The 16,345-nt window shown below is 41.6% G+C and overlaps 1 protein-coding gene across 4 annotated transcripts in view; it reads right to left on the bottom strand.

Annotated features, from left to right (window-relative positions):
* The window catches only part of LOC137199232 (latent-transforming growth factor beta-binding protein 2-like), an 82,753-nt gene extending 70,956 nt beyond the window's left edge, over positions 1–11,797 (bottom strand). For all 4 annotated transcript variants that reach the window (XM_067613365.1, XM_067613366.1, XM_067613367.1 and 1 more), the window contains exons 1-2: positions 10,891–11,797; positions 8,252–8,325 (exon numbers count right to left, since the gene is read on the bottom strand). In XM_067613365.1, coding sequence (XP_067469466.1) covers positions 8,252–8,325; positions 10,891–11,369 — 553 coding nt within the window. In that variant the 5' untranslated portion in view covers positions 11,370–11,797. The remainder of the gene's footprint in view (positions 1–8,251; positions 8,326–10,890) is intronic.
* Positions 11,798–16,345: the final 4,548 nt, after the last annotated feature.

Genomic DNA, 16,345 nt, shown 5'->3' with positions numbered 1-16,345 from the left:
CATGTGATTTCCACATGGTTGCCAGTGCAATTGCTATCTTTTCAATCTTGCCAAAAGCTTACTTTGCTGTCTACAACCAAACTGCTGTTACCGTAACTCTGCTGTTTTCATTAAATGTTCAGAATTAAACTTCTCTATTGTTCTAATCAGACACAGAAGGGAGGGAGATTGACACTGTTTGACTGATCCATTATTTTCTCCTTGTGGTAAATCTTACATGGGTAATATTTCACCAAATTGACATGCTTCTGTCATAGATGCACATTTTTCAATCACAGTGTGGGTTTTTTTTTCAGTCGAATACAGTAGTTGGAGCTTTTAATTCTCCAAACCCACCAGCTCCATGGGGGGATTTTGTTAACCTACAGCTGACCCATGACACTGTGTACATTACTTTTAGCCATGCTATATTGTGCCTCTACCGCACCCCTTAAACTCCCGCATTCAGCTTCTAATGAGCCACATGCTGGGGCACTCTGTGGAGGATATCTGGATCTGTGGGCGTGTGCCCGCAACTTGTAAAGCTGACTCTGTGAGACGTGGTGTGCACTGAAAACCCACAAACCCTATCCTCCTGAGGGATCACATCCCAACAACTTCCATATGCTCTTTAAGCAGGAGGGTGCTATGATATATGGTTGGTGAGGGCTGCCCTAACACTCTGGCCTCAGCGAGCGTGTGTGTGACTGAAGGAGAGGGGAGCTTGTTGTTAATGTTGCTCTGTAAGTGTCAATCAAACCCACTCTTGCTAGTTTCTTTAGAGGCTAAATGCTGAGTGATGTGTAACGGCACACGAGCCCTTAAAAAAGTATCACCAAAAATACACTCCAGCTTCTCACTGCCTGTTGTTCTACTTCTCTCTCCATTACTTCTGTATAATCAATAGCTTATGGGTAAAGACGTACGAATAAACAAAAAAGGAGACCTACAGGAAGACGTCTAGGTCCAGACACTGAGTAGTACCTCATTTTCACTACACTTTCGTCCATGGTAGCAATTAGAAAAACATGTGGTGCATGAGGCCAAAACAGGACCCAATTGCAACCTACAAACAGACACACCAGCTGGAGTGGAGAAAGCAGCACTCCTGGTTTGGGGAGACAAACTGAGAGCGAGCTGTCCAGCGTCTCTGTTAATGATGGGTTTTGGGACGATGGGATGTGTATTGATTACAGGATCTGTCTAATGGGCCATAACTCTCTACAGGGCTGCCAGGGGAGTTATACCCCTGAACTGTGAACTGTGCAACCCCCACAGATCCACACATGACATATAAAGCCAAGGAGGGCTTTTGTGGCTGTCTGCGTAGCAGTAATTTTAACCTCAGCTCAACGATGTCACCAGAAAGACCAGCATTTTAAAAACCTCCTGTTCTTGTAAAATGGAAAGCACTGGTTCTCATTGGTGTTAACTCTTTTTTTTTCAAGCTTTGGGAAAATACAGTTGCTTTCTGTCTTACTTTTTATAATGTGAGTGCTTCAGTGCTGCAGAATAATGGCGAATGTATAATTTAATTAGTGAGATATAACTCTTTCTCATCATTAAATTCATCTGCGTCATATAAACTGAGAAGTAAGACATTGTTTTCAGCCAATCTGTAGCAACTTGCATTAAATTACATGTCAACTCTGCAGCTCCCTGTATTACATTGTAGATTAAAAATTACACATTCCACAGGATATTGACTCATCATATGTACAGTAACTCTGCTGAAAAATAAATGCATTCAGCAGGAAAGTCCTGGTCCTGCATCACGTGCTTGAATCTGGCTCATGACCTCTAGCTGAATGTTATATACTATCCTCTGAAGTGTACACTCAATGACAAACCTTTACTAGTGCAGTTCAAACATATGTTATGCACAATAAATCTCTTTTCTCCCAATGAAAAAACATACACACCTGACTTAAGAACAAATAACATGGTGCTATGAATGCGTAACCGCATTTGAGCCAACTTCTGGGAGTTCATCATGAGTTTGTGTGTGAATTCAGAAGACAAATACAACAGTAAGATCAGGGCTGATGTATTTGGATATTCTGTCTTGCTTCAGTGTGGTTAACAAAGAGCAAACTGACACGGCTTGTATCTATTAGGTGGTGACGGTGAACCTACATTTTTGGGTGCTGTTTTGGAGGTTAGAAAGTGTTCACACGTGTACTGTGTGTCCTTGATACTTTCATGGAGCTGATCAGCTGCTTTACACATGTGGAAGCAAAAGACGAGCATTAAATGCGTTTCACACATAAGGTATACAGGTATACACTTTCAAATCTAAAGAGTAATTGTGATAAATGATTCAACAAAAATGTAAAAAATGTTGATTTTATACTTATGCTAGGAATATATTATTATTTCATTAAATAATTCACATAAACTCTCAGTTTGATGACTTGGCCATCTATAAAAAACCCTAATTTCCTCTTTTAGACTTTAAATGAGCTTTCACTAAATCTAACCAACAAATGTTATGAGTGTAGAATGAGGTAACTATAAAAATGTTGAACAGCTGAGTCAAGCCTTTAACACGACTTAAATGACTCAGTGTATCCACACTGGAGGGCTTTAATCTTGTTCAAGCGGCACTGGGGACCTGGTGGAATTACTGCAGAGAAACATGCTAAATGCTATATTTTTTGCTTGGAAAGAGAGGGAGAGTTACCTTGTGAGAGGGGAGAGGTAAGCAAAGAGACAGAGGCAGAGAGAGTCTTTCTGCATGAGGAGTTATTTTAGGGTTAGGATGGGGCCCTGAGCGGCACAGCAGGCCAAAGAAAGCTGGAAGGCAATCAAAAAGAAACTCCTCTCTACCGTGTTTCACTCTGTCAATCATCAACTGCTTAAGGGACTGAAAACAACTTTATTCCTCTACAGGAATGATGCACCTTTCATCTGCACTCTCTAAGGCAGCAACAGGTTTAAATCAAGGGCCATCTGTGTGTGCTTTTTGGTTGGGGGTCATGCTCTCAGTGTTGGCTATACTTTCAGCATGTTGCTACAGTATATGCCGCGTGCTTTCACCAAAATTTTGTGATGTATAGCTGCAGAATCTAAAAGCCTTAAGGGACTTAAGGGAGCACTATGAGATAAAACGGGGTAAAACATAAAGTCAGTTCCTGTCTGTGCTAAAGGGGCTTTTCCCCCAATTCCCCTGTCTGAAGTATTCTATATTATCTTATATATTCACTCTGTGTGGCAGACCATAATATTAATCCAATTCTTAAAATAGTCATTTGGAGAAGCCAGAGCAATACAAGATGACTCTGATGCATAGTGACCCTGCCAATATGAGCTAGTCATGCTAGCACGAACCTCAGTCTGTCAGTCGGTCGGTCCACCACTTTGATCCAGATCAAAATATCTCAACAATTATTGGATTGACTACCATGAAATTTGATTCAGATATTAATGGTGCCTTGGGGATGAAGCCTAATGCCAATGGTGGTCCCCTGACTTTTCCTCTAGCACCACCAGCAGGTCAAAACTCTCACTTATCCTGTAAAATATCTCAATATCTACAGTACGAGATTACTGGTTGCCATCCTGGGGTTCCTGACCCCCACTTGAGGTCACCAAGGCTTCACAGGCACTCTTGAATTTAAGGGGTGTAAGAAAAAACTTTTTTTTTTGTATTGTGCTAATACCAATTATTGCTAATTCACAATTTTCAACATGCTAACATACCAAATTAAGATGGTAAACCTGGCACACATTATATCTTCTAAATATCACCATGCTGTGTCTAAGTAGCCTCACAAAGCACTAACATGGCTGTGGAGCCTTAGTTGTAAAATTAGTCTACACTACAACCCTGCCTTGCCAAATAGCTCATTTAACTCACACTACATGTCAGCCTATCCAAGAAGACATTTACAGCCAGAATGAGAGAAAGTCACATTTAAAAGCACAAAGATAATTTAAATTAGTTTCTGCAGTTACACTGGATTTTCTTTACTTTTCCGATACTTTATTTGAAGTCTTGATATCCATAAGAGGATATTTTTGTGGTTTTAACCACCTCAATACAGTTTTACATCTCCTCTCTTAAGCTTCTCTCTGGAGCTCTGGAGACTGTTTTGTGTCTGCTCTACGCCCCTCTCTTCTGATTGGCTGACTGTTTTTTGATGAACGCCCAGGCCAACAGGTAATGGATTGTAGCCTAGAGTAGCTACTGTGGATAAAACCAGGGCTCTGGGTAAAACTCACCGGTAAATTGTGATGGCCACCACTGAGGATAATGTTATCCAACCTTTGGAAGGCTGTGCAATGACAAATTTGCTTCCTGACATCCAACAACTGAGCAGCATTTCCTTCACTGTCTGTCTCTCCTCTGTTCCGCTGTGTGTATGTTTGTGTGTTGTGTGGACGGGCAAAACCCAGAGGAGACGAGGGAAACTAGCACGACCTTATATGACAGTATAACACACTAGAGACTCTCACACTGAGCTGAAATGAAACGAGTGAACATTAATTAGGTAAATGACATCAAAAAGCATATTTTGTTTCTTTCAGGAGGGGCACGAGGTCCTGTTGGAGGGGAAGGCTGAACACTGAGCGTTATGACATCACAACCTTACAGATGTCCAAACGGCTCCTTTAAAGGCACAGTTTCTCCTTGGACTGAGCATTTCGATATTTTCACAGTATTTTTATAGCACCTAGACCTGCTTTGAAAGCAAAAAAAGAAATAGAAATTTCCCATTCTACAATATGGGACCTTTAAGAGTTCTGGCTTTAATTGTTTCTTTTTTCCGAGAAATGTTGTAAACCAAAACTTGAAAACAGTAATTCTACACTGATGTACAAGATCTAATTGAGGGTTACTGTATTTATCCTAAAACATGCCAGCAATACAACTTTTATCTTAATTCCACAGGTGGGTAGTTAACTATTTTGTAAACAGATTTCTGTGGCCATTCCCAAATCAAACAAATAGCAGAGATTTTACTGAACCAACAATCTTTGTCTTCTTTGGCAATTACTATTTAGGCAGGTGTGCAACATTCCCACGGCCTACCGGTGTTGACAGATTTTAGGATAATGTTGACGATCCATTGGTGAAACATTGCTTTCAATTGGTATAAAGAAGCGTGGAAATTTTTCTACAGGATTGAGGCTGAAGACATTTTAGACAGCATGGGCTTTTGAGTCAGTTTTTATGTCGAGGCAATGTTAACAATAATGCAGCTGACAGACAGTCTTGTCTTATAACTCAGCCGGGACTACTGCTGGGCCGTGACTGGGCGAGAATATGGCCTTCCTCATTTTAGCAGAAACACTTTTGATGAGCAGATGTGAATCTCAGCACAGCGGGGAATACCATAAATGCTGATATAGAAACAACATGCTCCATTTATCTCGACGGGAGCTGCAATCCTGCTTGCAAGTAAACAGATAGAAATACAGCCAAGCTTACACCTGGCCTCGCTTTACCAGCCAACAACAACAACACACATACAAGTTTGGTTCTTAGCCACCATTAATAAAATCAACATTAGTTAGGTAAAACCTCAGTCATAAAAACCTATGACCATTTATCTCTAATTACAGCGGTTACTTACTTGACTAGAAAAGAAATAACCATGACGCAGCAGTGGGAATGCAATGTTCCGTTCTTCTTAATGGATCAAAGTGTCCTATCAAAACATCAGCTATTTTCAGCACAAGGACTTTGCTTTAATACACAAACAAGCCTGCTATCCATCCATCCTGACGCCTACAACAGAGACAGTCAACAGCGAACCTGCCAGGACATGGGCAGGCTTTAGTCTTCAGAGAAGCAGACAACAATCTCCAGACCAACAGAGACCCAGACGAAAACCTTTTTATAAACACATTTCTACAGACTTGCACTCCCTGGACAACTAGTGATCCAATTCCTGTCATATATTTTGTAACAAGCTGGCAAAGCACAGGTTGGGTGCTATGGTTGCCCAACTGACCATCCCCTTGTTTTCAATTAGTCCAACTGTCACAGTTGCTTTGAAATTATGTTACGTGGTGTCCAAAAGGCACGCCTTCCTCGTAAACAGGAGTCGGAAGATTTGATAGGTGTTGGCGAAAAATAGTTACACAAACTGCGGTAGAGTGCGAAAAAGTCGAGGTAGCTTAGTCTTTCGTCCCGCTCAACTCAACACAAGCCAAGGACACCACAAGGAACGTTAAAGTCCTCCAAGTGATCAGTTTTCATAGAGCTGGCTGTTGGTCCAACTGACTGACGTGATTGACTGTGTATTTCCTGTTAATGCTTGTTAACGTGACTAGAGGTTTTTCCTCAAATCGTGAGAGACTGTTCTGGTTTGGTTTTTGTTGAAGTGATTTACATATGTATTTTGTTTTTTCAAAAAGGACTGAGTATTTTATGTTTTTTATGGACTGAAAAATGAACTCTTAATCACACATAAACGAACAATTTTATATTGTTTTGTTTATTGAAAAAGCTTTAACTCTGTTCTTATGTTAATGCATTTTTTTAATAATAAAAATGTTGTGTTAGTGTGCTTTTTTTAATTTTTTTTTTACCAATGTCTATTTAAGGTTGTATGAGCCATTTAATTTATATTTAAGGCGAACCTCCTTTGTGTTGGCTGACTTTTTTTTGTATGTGTATGACTTAATGACTTTTGTCAGGATATCTCCTGGCTGGCACCCCATAAAATAATAATAAGTTACACACAAAAGCTGTCACAACTTGCTCTGAGCTCAACCCAACTGAACAAGGAGGCCATAACTCAAGACACCCAATCCAGTCTCGCAGGTGAAGCCTGCAGCTGACACTTTTCCTGTAATATTAGACATTACTTCAATCCCTTCAGTGAGAATTTCCTAGACACAGCTCAGCCATGATATGTTTTTACTTATGCTCCCAGCCGACAGGTTTGTTCCTTTTCTTTCCCCCACTGTGAACATGTTTTCTCATGCTGCCATCTCCTAATAAAGCAGCCGTGGGTCTCAGGCGAGGACAGAGTAAAGATAGCCTGAGCCTGTTTTCTCCACGGAGGTCTTCTACGTGGGGGCTTCCAGTCCCTGCTCCAGTCTGGGACCTTTGTGTTGGCACCTTGCCGGCCGTAGGGTTTCACTCAGCTGATGATAGCATAGCCTCCAGTCAGACCTGGGTGAGGGCCAAGCTGTAAGAGGGTCCAGATGCTTGGACAGACCCCTGGCCTGCTCAGATGCACTGCCTTGTTTAACATAGGCGCGTTAGACTGGACCTGTTACTTTCTGGCAGATTAAAAGTATTTACTCTTTTAATTTGGGTAACTACAGCTCAACGTTAAATGTAATTTACACCTCAGTAAGTGTGCCTTTAGCTGGGACATGAGAAAAAATGGAAGGAGGCTTTGCGCTGGGCAAGAGGGAAGGAGATCTAATTAGGAGGCTGGGGCCAAACAGCATGTTGTGTAATCGACTGGCTAAATTGTGTGTGAACTGTGTATGGATGTGTGTGTGAGAGAGAGATAGAAAGAGAAAAAACAGTAAACAAGTAAAAAAATAAATAGATAGATACATAGATAGATAACTGTGACTAAAACAGCTCCAGTTCCAACCTGTTATTACAGCCTCCAAGAAACAATGGTGGACATAAACCTGATTTGAAACATGACATGCAACAAGTACATCTGGTGTAAGTTGTAGCCATTTGTATTTTAAGCTTTTTTTTTAACATGATCAGGTCTTACATGACAAGACTGTGATCTGGCCAACCAGCACAGTCCAGTTTAAAACAGAAATAACAAAAACTAACAATTTGAAGTTGTGGCTGGATTATTCATCCACAGCCGGTGTCTTCTTCTCCACTTTTAATTATCTGGCAGTTCAGATATCCAATACTGCTGTGGTCAAGTAAAAGAAGAGGCCGTTCCACCCATAATTAAGGGGCTTTAGTCAAAAAGAGAGCCAAGTGCTAAGTGCTGGTAATTTCCACGCAAGGATCTTACATGAAAAGAAAAGGAAAACACTACATGATGAACATGAACATGAGGGCAATAACACCCTAGGAAAACTTTCACAGGGCAATTTCACTTGACAGGATAGTTATTAGTAGCCTTTTACTGTTATTTTTCAGTCTGTCTGCATACGGTTGTAAAGCCTCTCTGTCTGCATAGTTTACTGGTGGAGAAAACTCTAATATAGATAATGCAGGCTCTTTATTAACATGTAGGAGCTTAGTTTGTGAACAATAAAGTGTCAGTAGATGAATGAAAGAGTATTTTTCACATTTATTCAGATTTTACATATTAAAGGTTTTACTTACGTTTTATGCAGCGTCTGGTTCCAGGTGCCAAAGCCCAGCCGGAGCAGCACTGCTGACCTCCACACACATTAGGCCTGAATAAAGGAAGACAGACCCAAGAAAACAGGATGAAATAAAACACTGATCATACTGTTTCAAGCATACATTAATATAGAGGACCTCCTCATAATCCATATAATAATAACAATGAATGTGGAAGGCCTCAAACCTTTGCATGACAAAAGGATCTGATTGCTAAAGCTGTTATAGTTTCAGGTCATTCTGATGTGGCTAGCCTATTGATATGAACACCTTTTGAGATTACACTTTAATTGCATTTTATTCGATAAGCATTTCTGGGCAAGTCATGAAACTCTATCTGTTATGCGAGAGTCCAGAGTGAAAACAAATACAGAGTTATCCGAGCCTTGAAGGGATTACCCGAGACACATGGGACATGAAAAGCACCCTGCATCTTCTATAAATCACTGAGCAAATGAGAGATGACAAGTTTTAAACAGTCATAACTGGATTCTTTGCACTCTTTAATCCGTACTTGCAGAGGAGGCCAATTTCTTGCAGAGAGATAGATGAAAAGGCACCAGACCGCATGAGCAACTTCAGGGCAACAGTCAACGCGCTGGCATGGATCTGCGCCCCATCATCTTTTCACAAGATATTACAGTAAGTGGATGTCTGACTCGTGGTGATTTGAGGAGATAACAGGGATTGACTCACTGACCTCAGTCAGATTGCTCTCATTAGATACTGCGAGTGAGGCGTCACAGAGATAACATGCAGTTGTTTGGTCCCTTGATCTGGCAGGCTTAGCTCTGACATAAATCACACACATCAGACCAGACCCGTGCCAAAGACATCAGTCACCACATTCAAATTCCATCAAGGGACACATGTATGTAATGGAGAATTTCATGCAGCATAATTACTATGCCTCAGGTTAAAATACAGATAAGACCATGTTCACACCTTGTTATATTTCTGTTTGAACCCCGAACATGAGGAGTGGGGGTATTATTTCACCACTGAGCTATCTGGATCACTCAAATGTCTGACAGGTGCACTGAAAACAGAAAGGGGAGTCATACTGAGTCAACTCGAATGTAAAGGAAAAGAAAGGTTAAGTGAACCTAGCGCTGCCGGTGCCGCGGGGTACAGTAAATGAGTAAGCTAAGTGGGAATTCCAAGAGGAAATGTGTCATGAAAACACTCTAACAAGCAGCAGATGATTCCTCTGAAAATAATGAATCAACGTGTTAAAATTGCTGTGTAGACTACTATAAGGTAATGTTGCTGCAGATTTATGTAACACCACGTTTACGCTTCTTTAAAACTCAAAGAACCCTATTCATTCAACACTGGAGTATGTTTTTTTGGCAGTGTCAAGCAAGGCATTCGGCCCACGCTGCAATAAAGCATGTTGGATCTAATACTACAGCGCAGGCAGCTATTTTCTTTATGTGCTGCTTTAAATAGACAGCACCTCAATTCAAGCATGCATCACTGCAACTGTCTGAGTGACGGATATGTTCAGGGCATAAGTCCTTTTCCTCTTGGCTTTTTAAAGGCTTAAGGCAGGTGAGTACACATTATATGTATTCTTACAGATGGCAAACCAATTGGTTGAATCCTCCAATTGCTTGTAAAGAGTCCCCTATAAATTGGCCATATAAATAATATATTTCCTAAAAGCAAGAGGGACACACAAAAGAGATATTTCATTTATATTTCAGTGTCTGCAACCCAGGCCATTCAAATCCCCTTCTGATTATGTAAACACCCTCCCCTCCGGTGTGTATCATGCTTTGTCCCTATGGAATAAACAGGACTGGATGCACAAGGGTTCATTTAACAAAAAGAAAAGAGCTCTAATATGGAAACAACCCATGGTCCTGTTCAGAGATTAACAGAGACAAAAAAACAAGGATTTGTAGCATTGACAGAGGGCCATCGGAGAAACAGGTGTTTCTGATCACTAAGTGAATGTGCAAATGTTCACCAGGCAAGGCTCCAGTTGAGCCACTACAATACATGGCCACAGGCAACAATGTGGATCTCCCAAAGTGGGGCACACACACTGAAGTGGTCTGCAGCCAGTTCCCCTGCTGCAATTTAAATATACTGTAATGTGTAGTAATGAGAGGAAATGGTCATAATGTAGAGTTGCATGAGTTTCAAAACAGTTCAAATGCAGTTCACCCATTCACATTTGCTGTGCATTAGATGTTTCGATTATCAGCATTTTAATCAGCACAGTGTTTAACCTCAGCTATTATTTCATGTCCTGCCATGACCGTTATATCAAAATACATACATTGGAGACATGCATGTTTATTTTGTGTACAGCACTTTCACCTATTGGGTAACACACACATTATCTTTGCAGCTTGTATTGATGTGGAAAAACAATTTACAGCCACTTTCTCTGGGTTGTTAAGTTACATCATCACTTGGTTTGCCTTGCAGGAAGATAGTTCCTGCTAAAGTGGGCCACCACCTCTTTGCAGTAAACCACATGGTCTGGTGTAGAAATAGGTCACACAAATTCCTAAAATTACTGCTCATACAGTGAAGCTAAACTGCTTGAACAGTTTGATAAAGCAAAGTAGAACATGCTTGTAGCACTTGGCTGTCACTCTTACCCAACAAGTCGCCTTGTGCTGGCAGAGCTGGGCTTGCTGCTCTGCCTGCGGTTCACTCTGGTTCTGTGCTGTGGGGAGTTCTGGCTGACCGGGTGTCTGGCGGTGCGCAGCGCACCATCCCGCTGCGCAGAGGCGAGGTCTTCCCGAGAGCTGCCTGCACCATGAGCCGGTCCTGCTTTGGATGTATGCTTGCCATCCCCTTGGGATGATGTGCCCCTGGGAAGACGGACAAGAGTTCTAGACTGGATGGCCCCAGTAGAGGTTTCAGCGGATGGTCTGGAGGATGCATCGTCCTCTGGTCCCCTTGGCGAGTGACCTTGACTCCTCACCCGGGACTGCTGCTGGTCCCAGACCGCCTGTTCTGCGCCCGCACCCTCTTTCCTCACACCTGTTGTGTCCTTGTGACTATCACCAAGTCGCACCAGTGCAAGAGTCAGAACCATTAAAACAGCAAATCCCGCACGGTCCATTTTGGGCATGCAAAGTTTTGAAACTACCGCGTAAAAGGGCAGATCGCGTTACAGTTTTATCAACAGCCACTAAAATATGAGCAAATTATAAAAAAAAAAACCGCGACTAGGCTACACGAGTTCAGCAAGACGGCATCCTCTCCCAAGAATGAAAGCCTGGATACCTCCTCATAATGCCCAGGTAAGACTATGCAGAATGCCTTCAGGTTAACAAATCAGCACTTAACTACAGTCCAAAAGTTAGAAAGCCTGTGACCTTTTCTTCTTCCAGCGCTGAAAAAATGATATTTTAAACAAACATTATTCCATCTGTTTTAGTTTATGTTAAACAAGAGAAGAGGCGCAAAGAGAGCAGCGCGTTGGCTCCAGGGCTGCTGAAGCTGAACTCCTACTCCAAGTGAGAGGACTCGAGTTTGAATCGTGCTCCCATGAATATCACCACCTCCTTGGATCTGAAGTCACCGGGAATTTTTGTAGGGATAGCATGCGCTTTGCAAGAAGAAACTCCCCCTTGTCGGCAGTATTGTTGCTTCCACTCACTGCACCGCTCGGTTCATGTGCCCACACGCACTTTCACTGCCAAGTTACATCATATTACTGTGAGTCTTTTTCCTTTGAACAGGACTATTGGAATAATCATGAATGCAGCTGCGTTAATATGTACCTTCAATTTAAATTTAAATGGACAGGCTACTACAATATTATCAAAATTAAGAAACTACTTCCAGATGTTTATCTTAAAGACTCTATACAGCACTGATTGTTGATTATTTAAATCAATAGTATCTTTTATAATGATTTCAATTGAGTATATGCTTATTATTTCATTTAACTACAGCACCACAGCACACTGTGAAGCACTTTCAATGTGTGAAACACTTTAAATTGAATTTAGTATGCTGCACTTAAACTTTCATAGTATACAGCATTTAAAACATGCTTCCTGGCACTTGAACAGGAGGCTTACAGATGTGGTATGATCTTCAAACAGCAGAAAAAGATATGGGAAGCTCACAGTTCAAACTCACTCCGACACCTCGGAAAACTGGTCAGGTTATGTAACAGATCCCATTCATCTCCCTCCTCTCATCCATGCTGCATCATCACTTTCCCTCTGCTTGTCTGGAAACAACACATTTCTCTTCTCCCATAAGATCTTAAACAACCCAAAGAGAGTTGGCTCCCTCCTCTCATTCAACCCACAAAGATGCATGCCTGTCTCTCTCATGAGTGGTCCCTGAGCACCATTACCACTCACAGGACTGCCATCCAAAACACACAGCAGCCGAGAGGAAGACTAGTAGTCTTCCCATTCATTCTGTTTCCCACCAGAGCAGATATATACAAACCTCTGAAAAAGTCATGTTTAAAAAAAGGCTGCTGTATGAATCAGAAGTGTATTTCCTCCTCTTTTCTGTTGGATCTCCAAGGAAACATATCATGTCTGTGTTGAGTCTAGGGCTGAGCGCCACAGCTGATTACAGCTCATCTTGCAACCCATGATAAATCTAATTAGAGAAGGAGGCTGCATTTGTCTTATGACTGTCCAACAGTCTCACCCCACCCCCAGGCATGTTGCCTACCCCGTGTCTCTGGCCCCTCTGAAACCGATCATGGCCAGTTGACCCCCAGCATCCTCAAGGGGGGCCAGGGCATGCACGGACAAATCTGAGAGGGGCTATCTGCTCTGTAACCATGCAGAGAGAAGTGAGAGGTTGGCTGCAACTCAAGAACTGCTGCACTATAGCCTCAATCTCTGTCTTAATCTATTTCTGTATCATGTTAAAAGCCCCACACTGCATGTGTGGAGAGAATCTGTGGAGCAGCTCTCGATGTTATGAAAGTAGGCCTTAACATGGCCCAATTTGATACAATTTGCAGCATCTGGAGGAGCTCTACAATAAATACCAGGAGGATGTCTCTGGCTATGACCGACACTTCTACACAAAGAGTCCTTTGAAAACTCTGGCATGACAACCAAGCCACTCCTATCATTTTTCAAACGCAGAGCAGAAACATAACTGCATTACACTGCACTGTTTCTTACAAAGCACAGGGTAGTAGTGACAATAACAATATCCAAGTCTTGTAATGACTTTGATGCAAACAAGCTGTATGTATGTGTATGTTTGATGAGGAAAGATCAAGATGGATTGGATTTGTCACCAGAACACTTAGTGGTTTTAATTGTGCCACTTTCTGGGTGGTTTTCAGAGTATGACTGTGGGTTTTGGAACTACTGAACATACATGTGATGCCTTCTAATCAAGTCTATCAGGGGAACTAATGCTTGATGTTTACCTGTCAGTATGACCGTCTCATTTGCATCCATTTAGTCGAGTGTGACTGCCTCGTCACCGCTGAGTGAGCGGAAGGTTAGAGTTCAAGTGTAGCCATTAGAAAGCCAAACAGTATCAGCACACCCAGAATGCGGGGCTTTCATTTTAAGCAAGTATCAAGTATTCTTAGCCTCGCCTCCTGAATTTTAAGTGATCCATGTGAATCAGTCTCTGTGATGACTTTCAATGGAGAGCACCAACAAGGAACGTCAATCTTTTCGTTAGCTACCTTTCGCCATTTGTATCAAAGCTCTCAGCTCTCCTTCCTCTTGCCCAGCAGCTAACATAATACTGACATTGTTCAGACTGGGCAGCATGCAGGACCTGGGGGAAAACGTGGAAAAAGAAGGTTCATTTGGCAGAGAACGACTTCGTAAAAAGCCAAAATTATGTGCTCTATTAATGTAATTTGTTTTTTTTTCATTGGGCATGACAGCTTTTCCTTGAAACAAATATTACAGAAGACCTCCATCATGCTTCGCAACAGATTGAGCAGCGTACATAAAACAGGCATTCACACAACAAGAGGAAACAGTTTAAGATAGAGCAGATAAATGTAATGTGCTTAGGCCAAGGTCTACAGGGTCTTTCCCAGATTGTATGAATGAAGTGCTGTCAGCTGGTTAATAGAAGTGGGTCACATGGGCGTTAAGACAGGCACTTCCAATTTGCCTTTCATGATATTCATACTTTTTTATATGGGTATTGCGAGTGCTGGCTTGAAAAAACTAAGAATTGTATGTATGTTTGTGCTTGAAAGCCATACACGGCCTTGCACAACATTGTTATACATTACTGGATACAAGGGGAAAATCTATCAACTCCATGACAGATTTCAGCAAAAGTCGAGTGATCCAGAAACATGTTGAAGTTAGACAGACTTTAGCGCCATTGGCAATGTTTCTCATGCATGTCATAGCGCTGGCAACACGTCCACCCTGCATTACTTCACGGCTGAATGATCGGCTCATTCATTTATGGGTGTGAGTTGTTAAGTTTACAAAGGCTTTAAGCTCCCTGCTCATGCAGGAGATGTCAGCACACAAAGAAATCTGCAAGGAAACTCTTACAAAGATCAGATTAAGTACTTCCTTTTTTTTTTTTTTTTACAAATTACCCTTTGGGCCTCTTTGTGAAAAGCGTCACCAAAAGACAAGCTGTTTTGGCTTTGCTTCAGGAATCATTATACATCATCCAACCTGATGCCAAGTGCATCAGATGAAGTCAAGCCTCATGTCAGAGGTTAGTCTGGAAAAACAAAAGAGACTAAATTCATCTTTCTATATTTTAGGTTTCTGTTGATTTACTGCATGAGTCAGTGATATTATCAGCATGGTTCTGTGAGGTTTACAGCACAGTTGAACAGTTACTTTTCTTCCTGAGTTGATGGGAACTAAATGTTTTATGGGCAGAGCTCAGAAGCTTCCTTTTCTTGTTCCTTATGTTTAGGGTTAGTCAGTGAGTAATCAGAGAACAGATTTGTGTGCTGTTGCTGGTGTAGTAAACCGTGTAGTAGGCTGGGGCAAGGCAACCAACCCCGGTCATCCACTGGCACATGAACCTGCATAGAGCTGGTACCCTGAATAGCTCTGCTCCCTGAATATGTGAGGGAACTCTGGTTCCTGAGATAGGAATTTTAGAAAAAGATAGACAAGCAGATGTTCTCTCCCTGCTTCCATCTAGGGGCTAAATATGCAAAGAGTAAAACATTTTTCTCCTTGGTTTAGTTTCGTCAGGGTTGATTTGCTGACAGAACAATCTCAGCTATTTGAAATGTGATCAGGGAAGCTTCCTTTCACAATCCCCATGACAAGAAATCTGTCCATTTCTCTTCCCTGTTGACTGAAAGAGAAATCTGTTGGACCAAAGGAGTTAGTTCAGACATACATCAAACACACAGAGAAAGGAAGATTCCTTTGGATTTATCACAATTATTTACAGTTCTAGTTTATCACTTTATATAGTTTATACAGTTTATATAAAATTTGTTTTATCGATGTCAGCCTTGGTGGGCTGTTGAAATATGCACTGGCTAATGTTTCACTCTGGTCAGATAGAAAATCAACCGCTCAATTTTGTAGAGATTTTTTAAATTCTCCACTTTAGCCTTGAATTTTGTGGTGTAGTCCTTCTGTCTCTTGAAGTTTGATTTAAAAGTCTCTCCTGTGAACAACTCACAGAATTATGCCACACCAGCATATGATAAATGCCACTGGAGCTGATTCAAAGGCTAGATCATGCTGGCAGCCAATTATGTCAAATAAGAGCGTGCCATAACTTTGCAGAAAACATACATTTTCCATAGATGTGGGGCCTTCTACTTATTAACCAGATGTAGACTAAAACTTTCTGATTCACATGAAATCGATTGCAGCCTAAATTAATACTGGCAATAAAGTATTAAAGTGAAGTAAGTAAGAGTGGGATAGAGGTTGTGCCATCTCCGACATGCATTCTTGTAAGGTCTGAGTATCTAGTCATCATGTTTTCTCTGGAAGAAATTCACAAAAGAAAGAGTGGAGGGAGGGGTTAATGTGTGTGATAGATCATCCTGGCTTTTCACCCGGAGCTTTCTTCCTACTTCTCCCCATTTTTTTCTTCCCTCCCTTTCAATTTTCCTAGCCCCTCACCCTCAGCTCGGCATGT

The sequence above is a fragment of the Thunnus thynnus genome, chromosome 16 (genome assembly GCF_963924715.1).
Source record: "Thunnus thynnus chromosome 16, fThuThy2.1, whole genome shotgun sequence".
Taxonomy (NCBI): Eukaryota; Metazoa; Chordata; class Actinopteri; order Scombriformes; family Scombridae; genus Thunnus; species Thunnus thynnus.
This window is presented reverse-complemented; position numbering and strand designations above follow the sequence as displayed.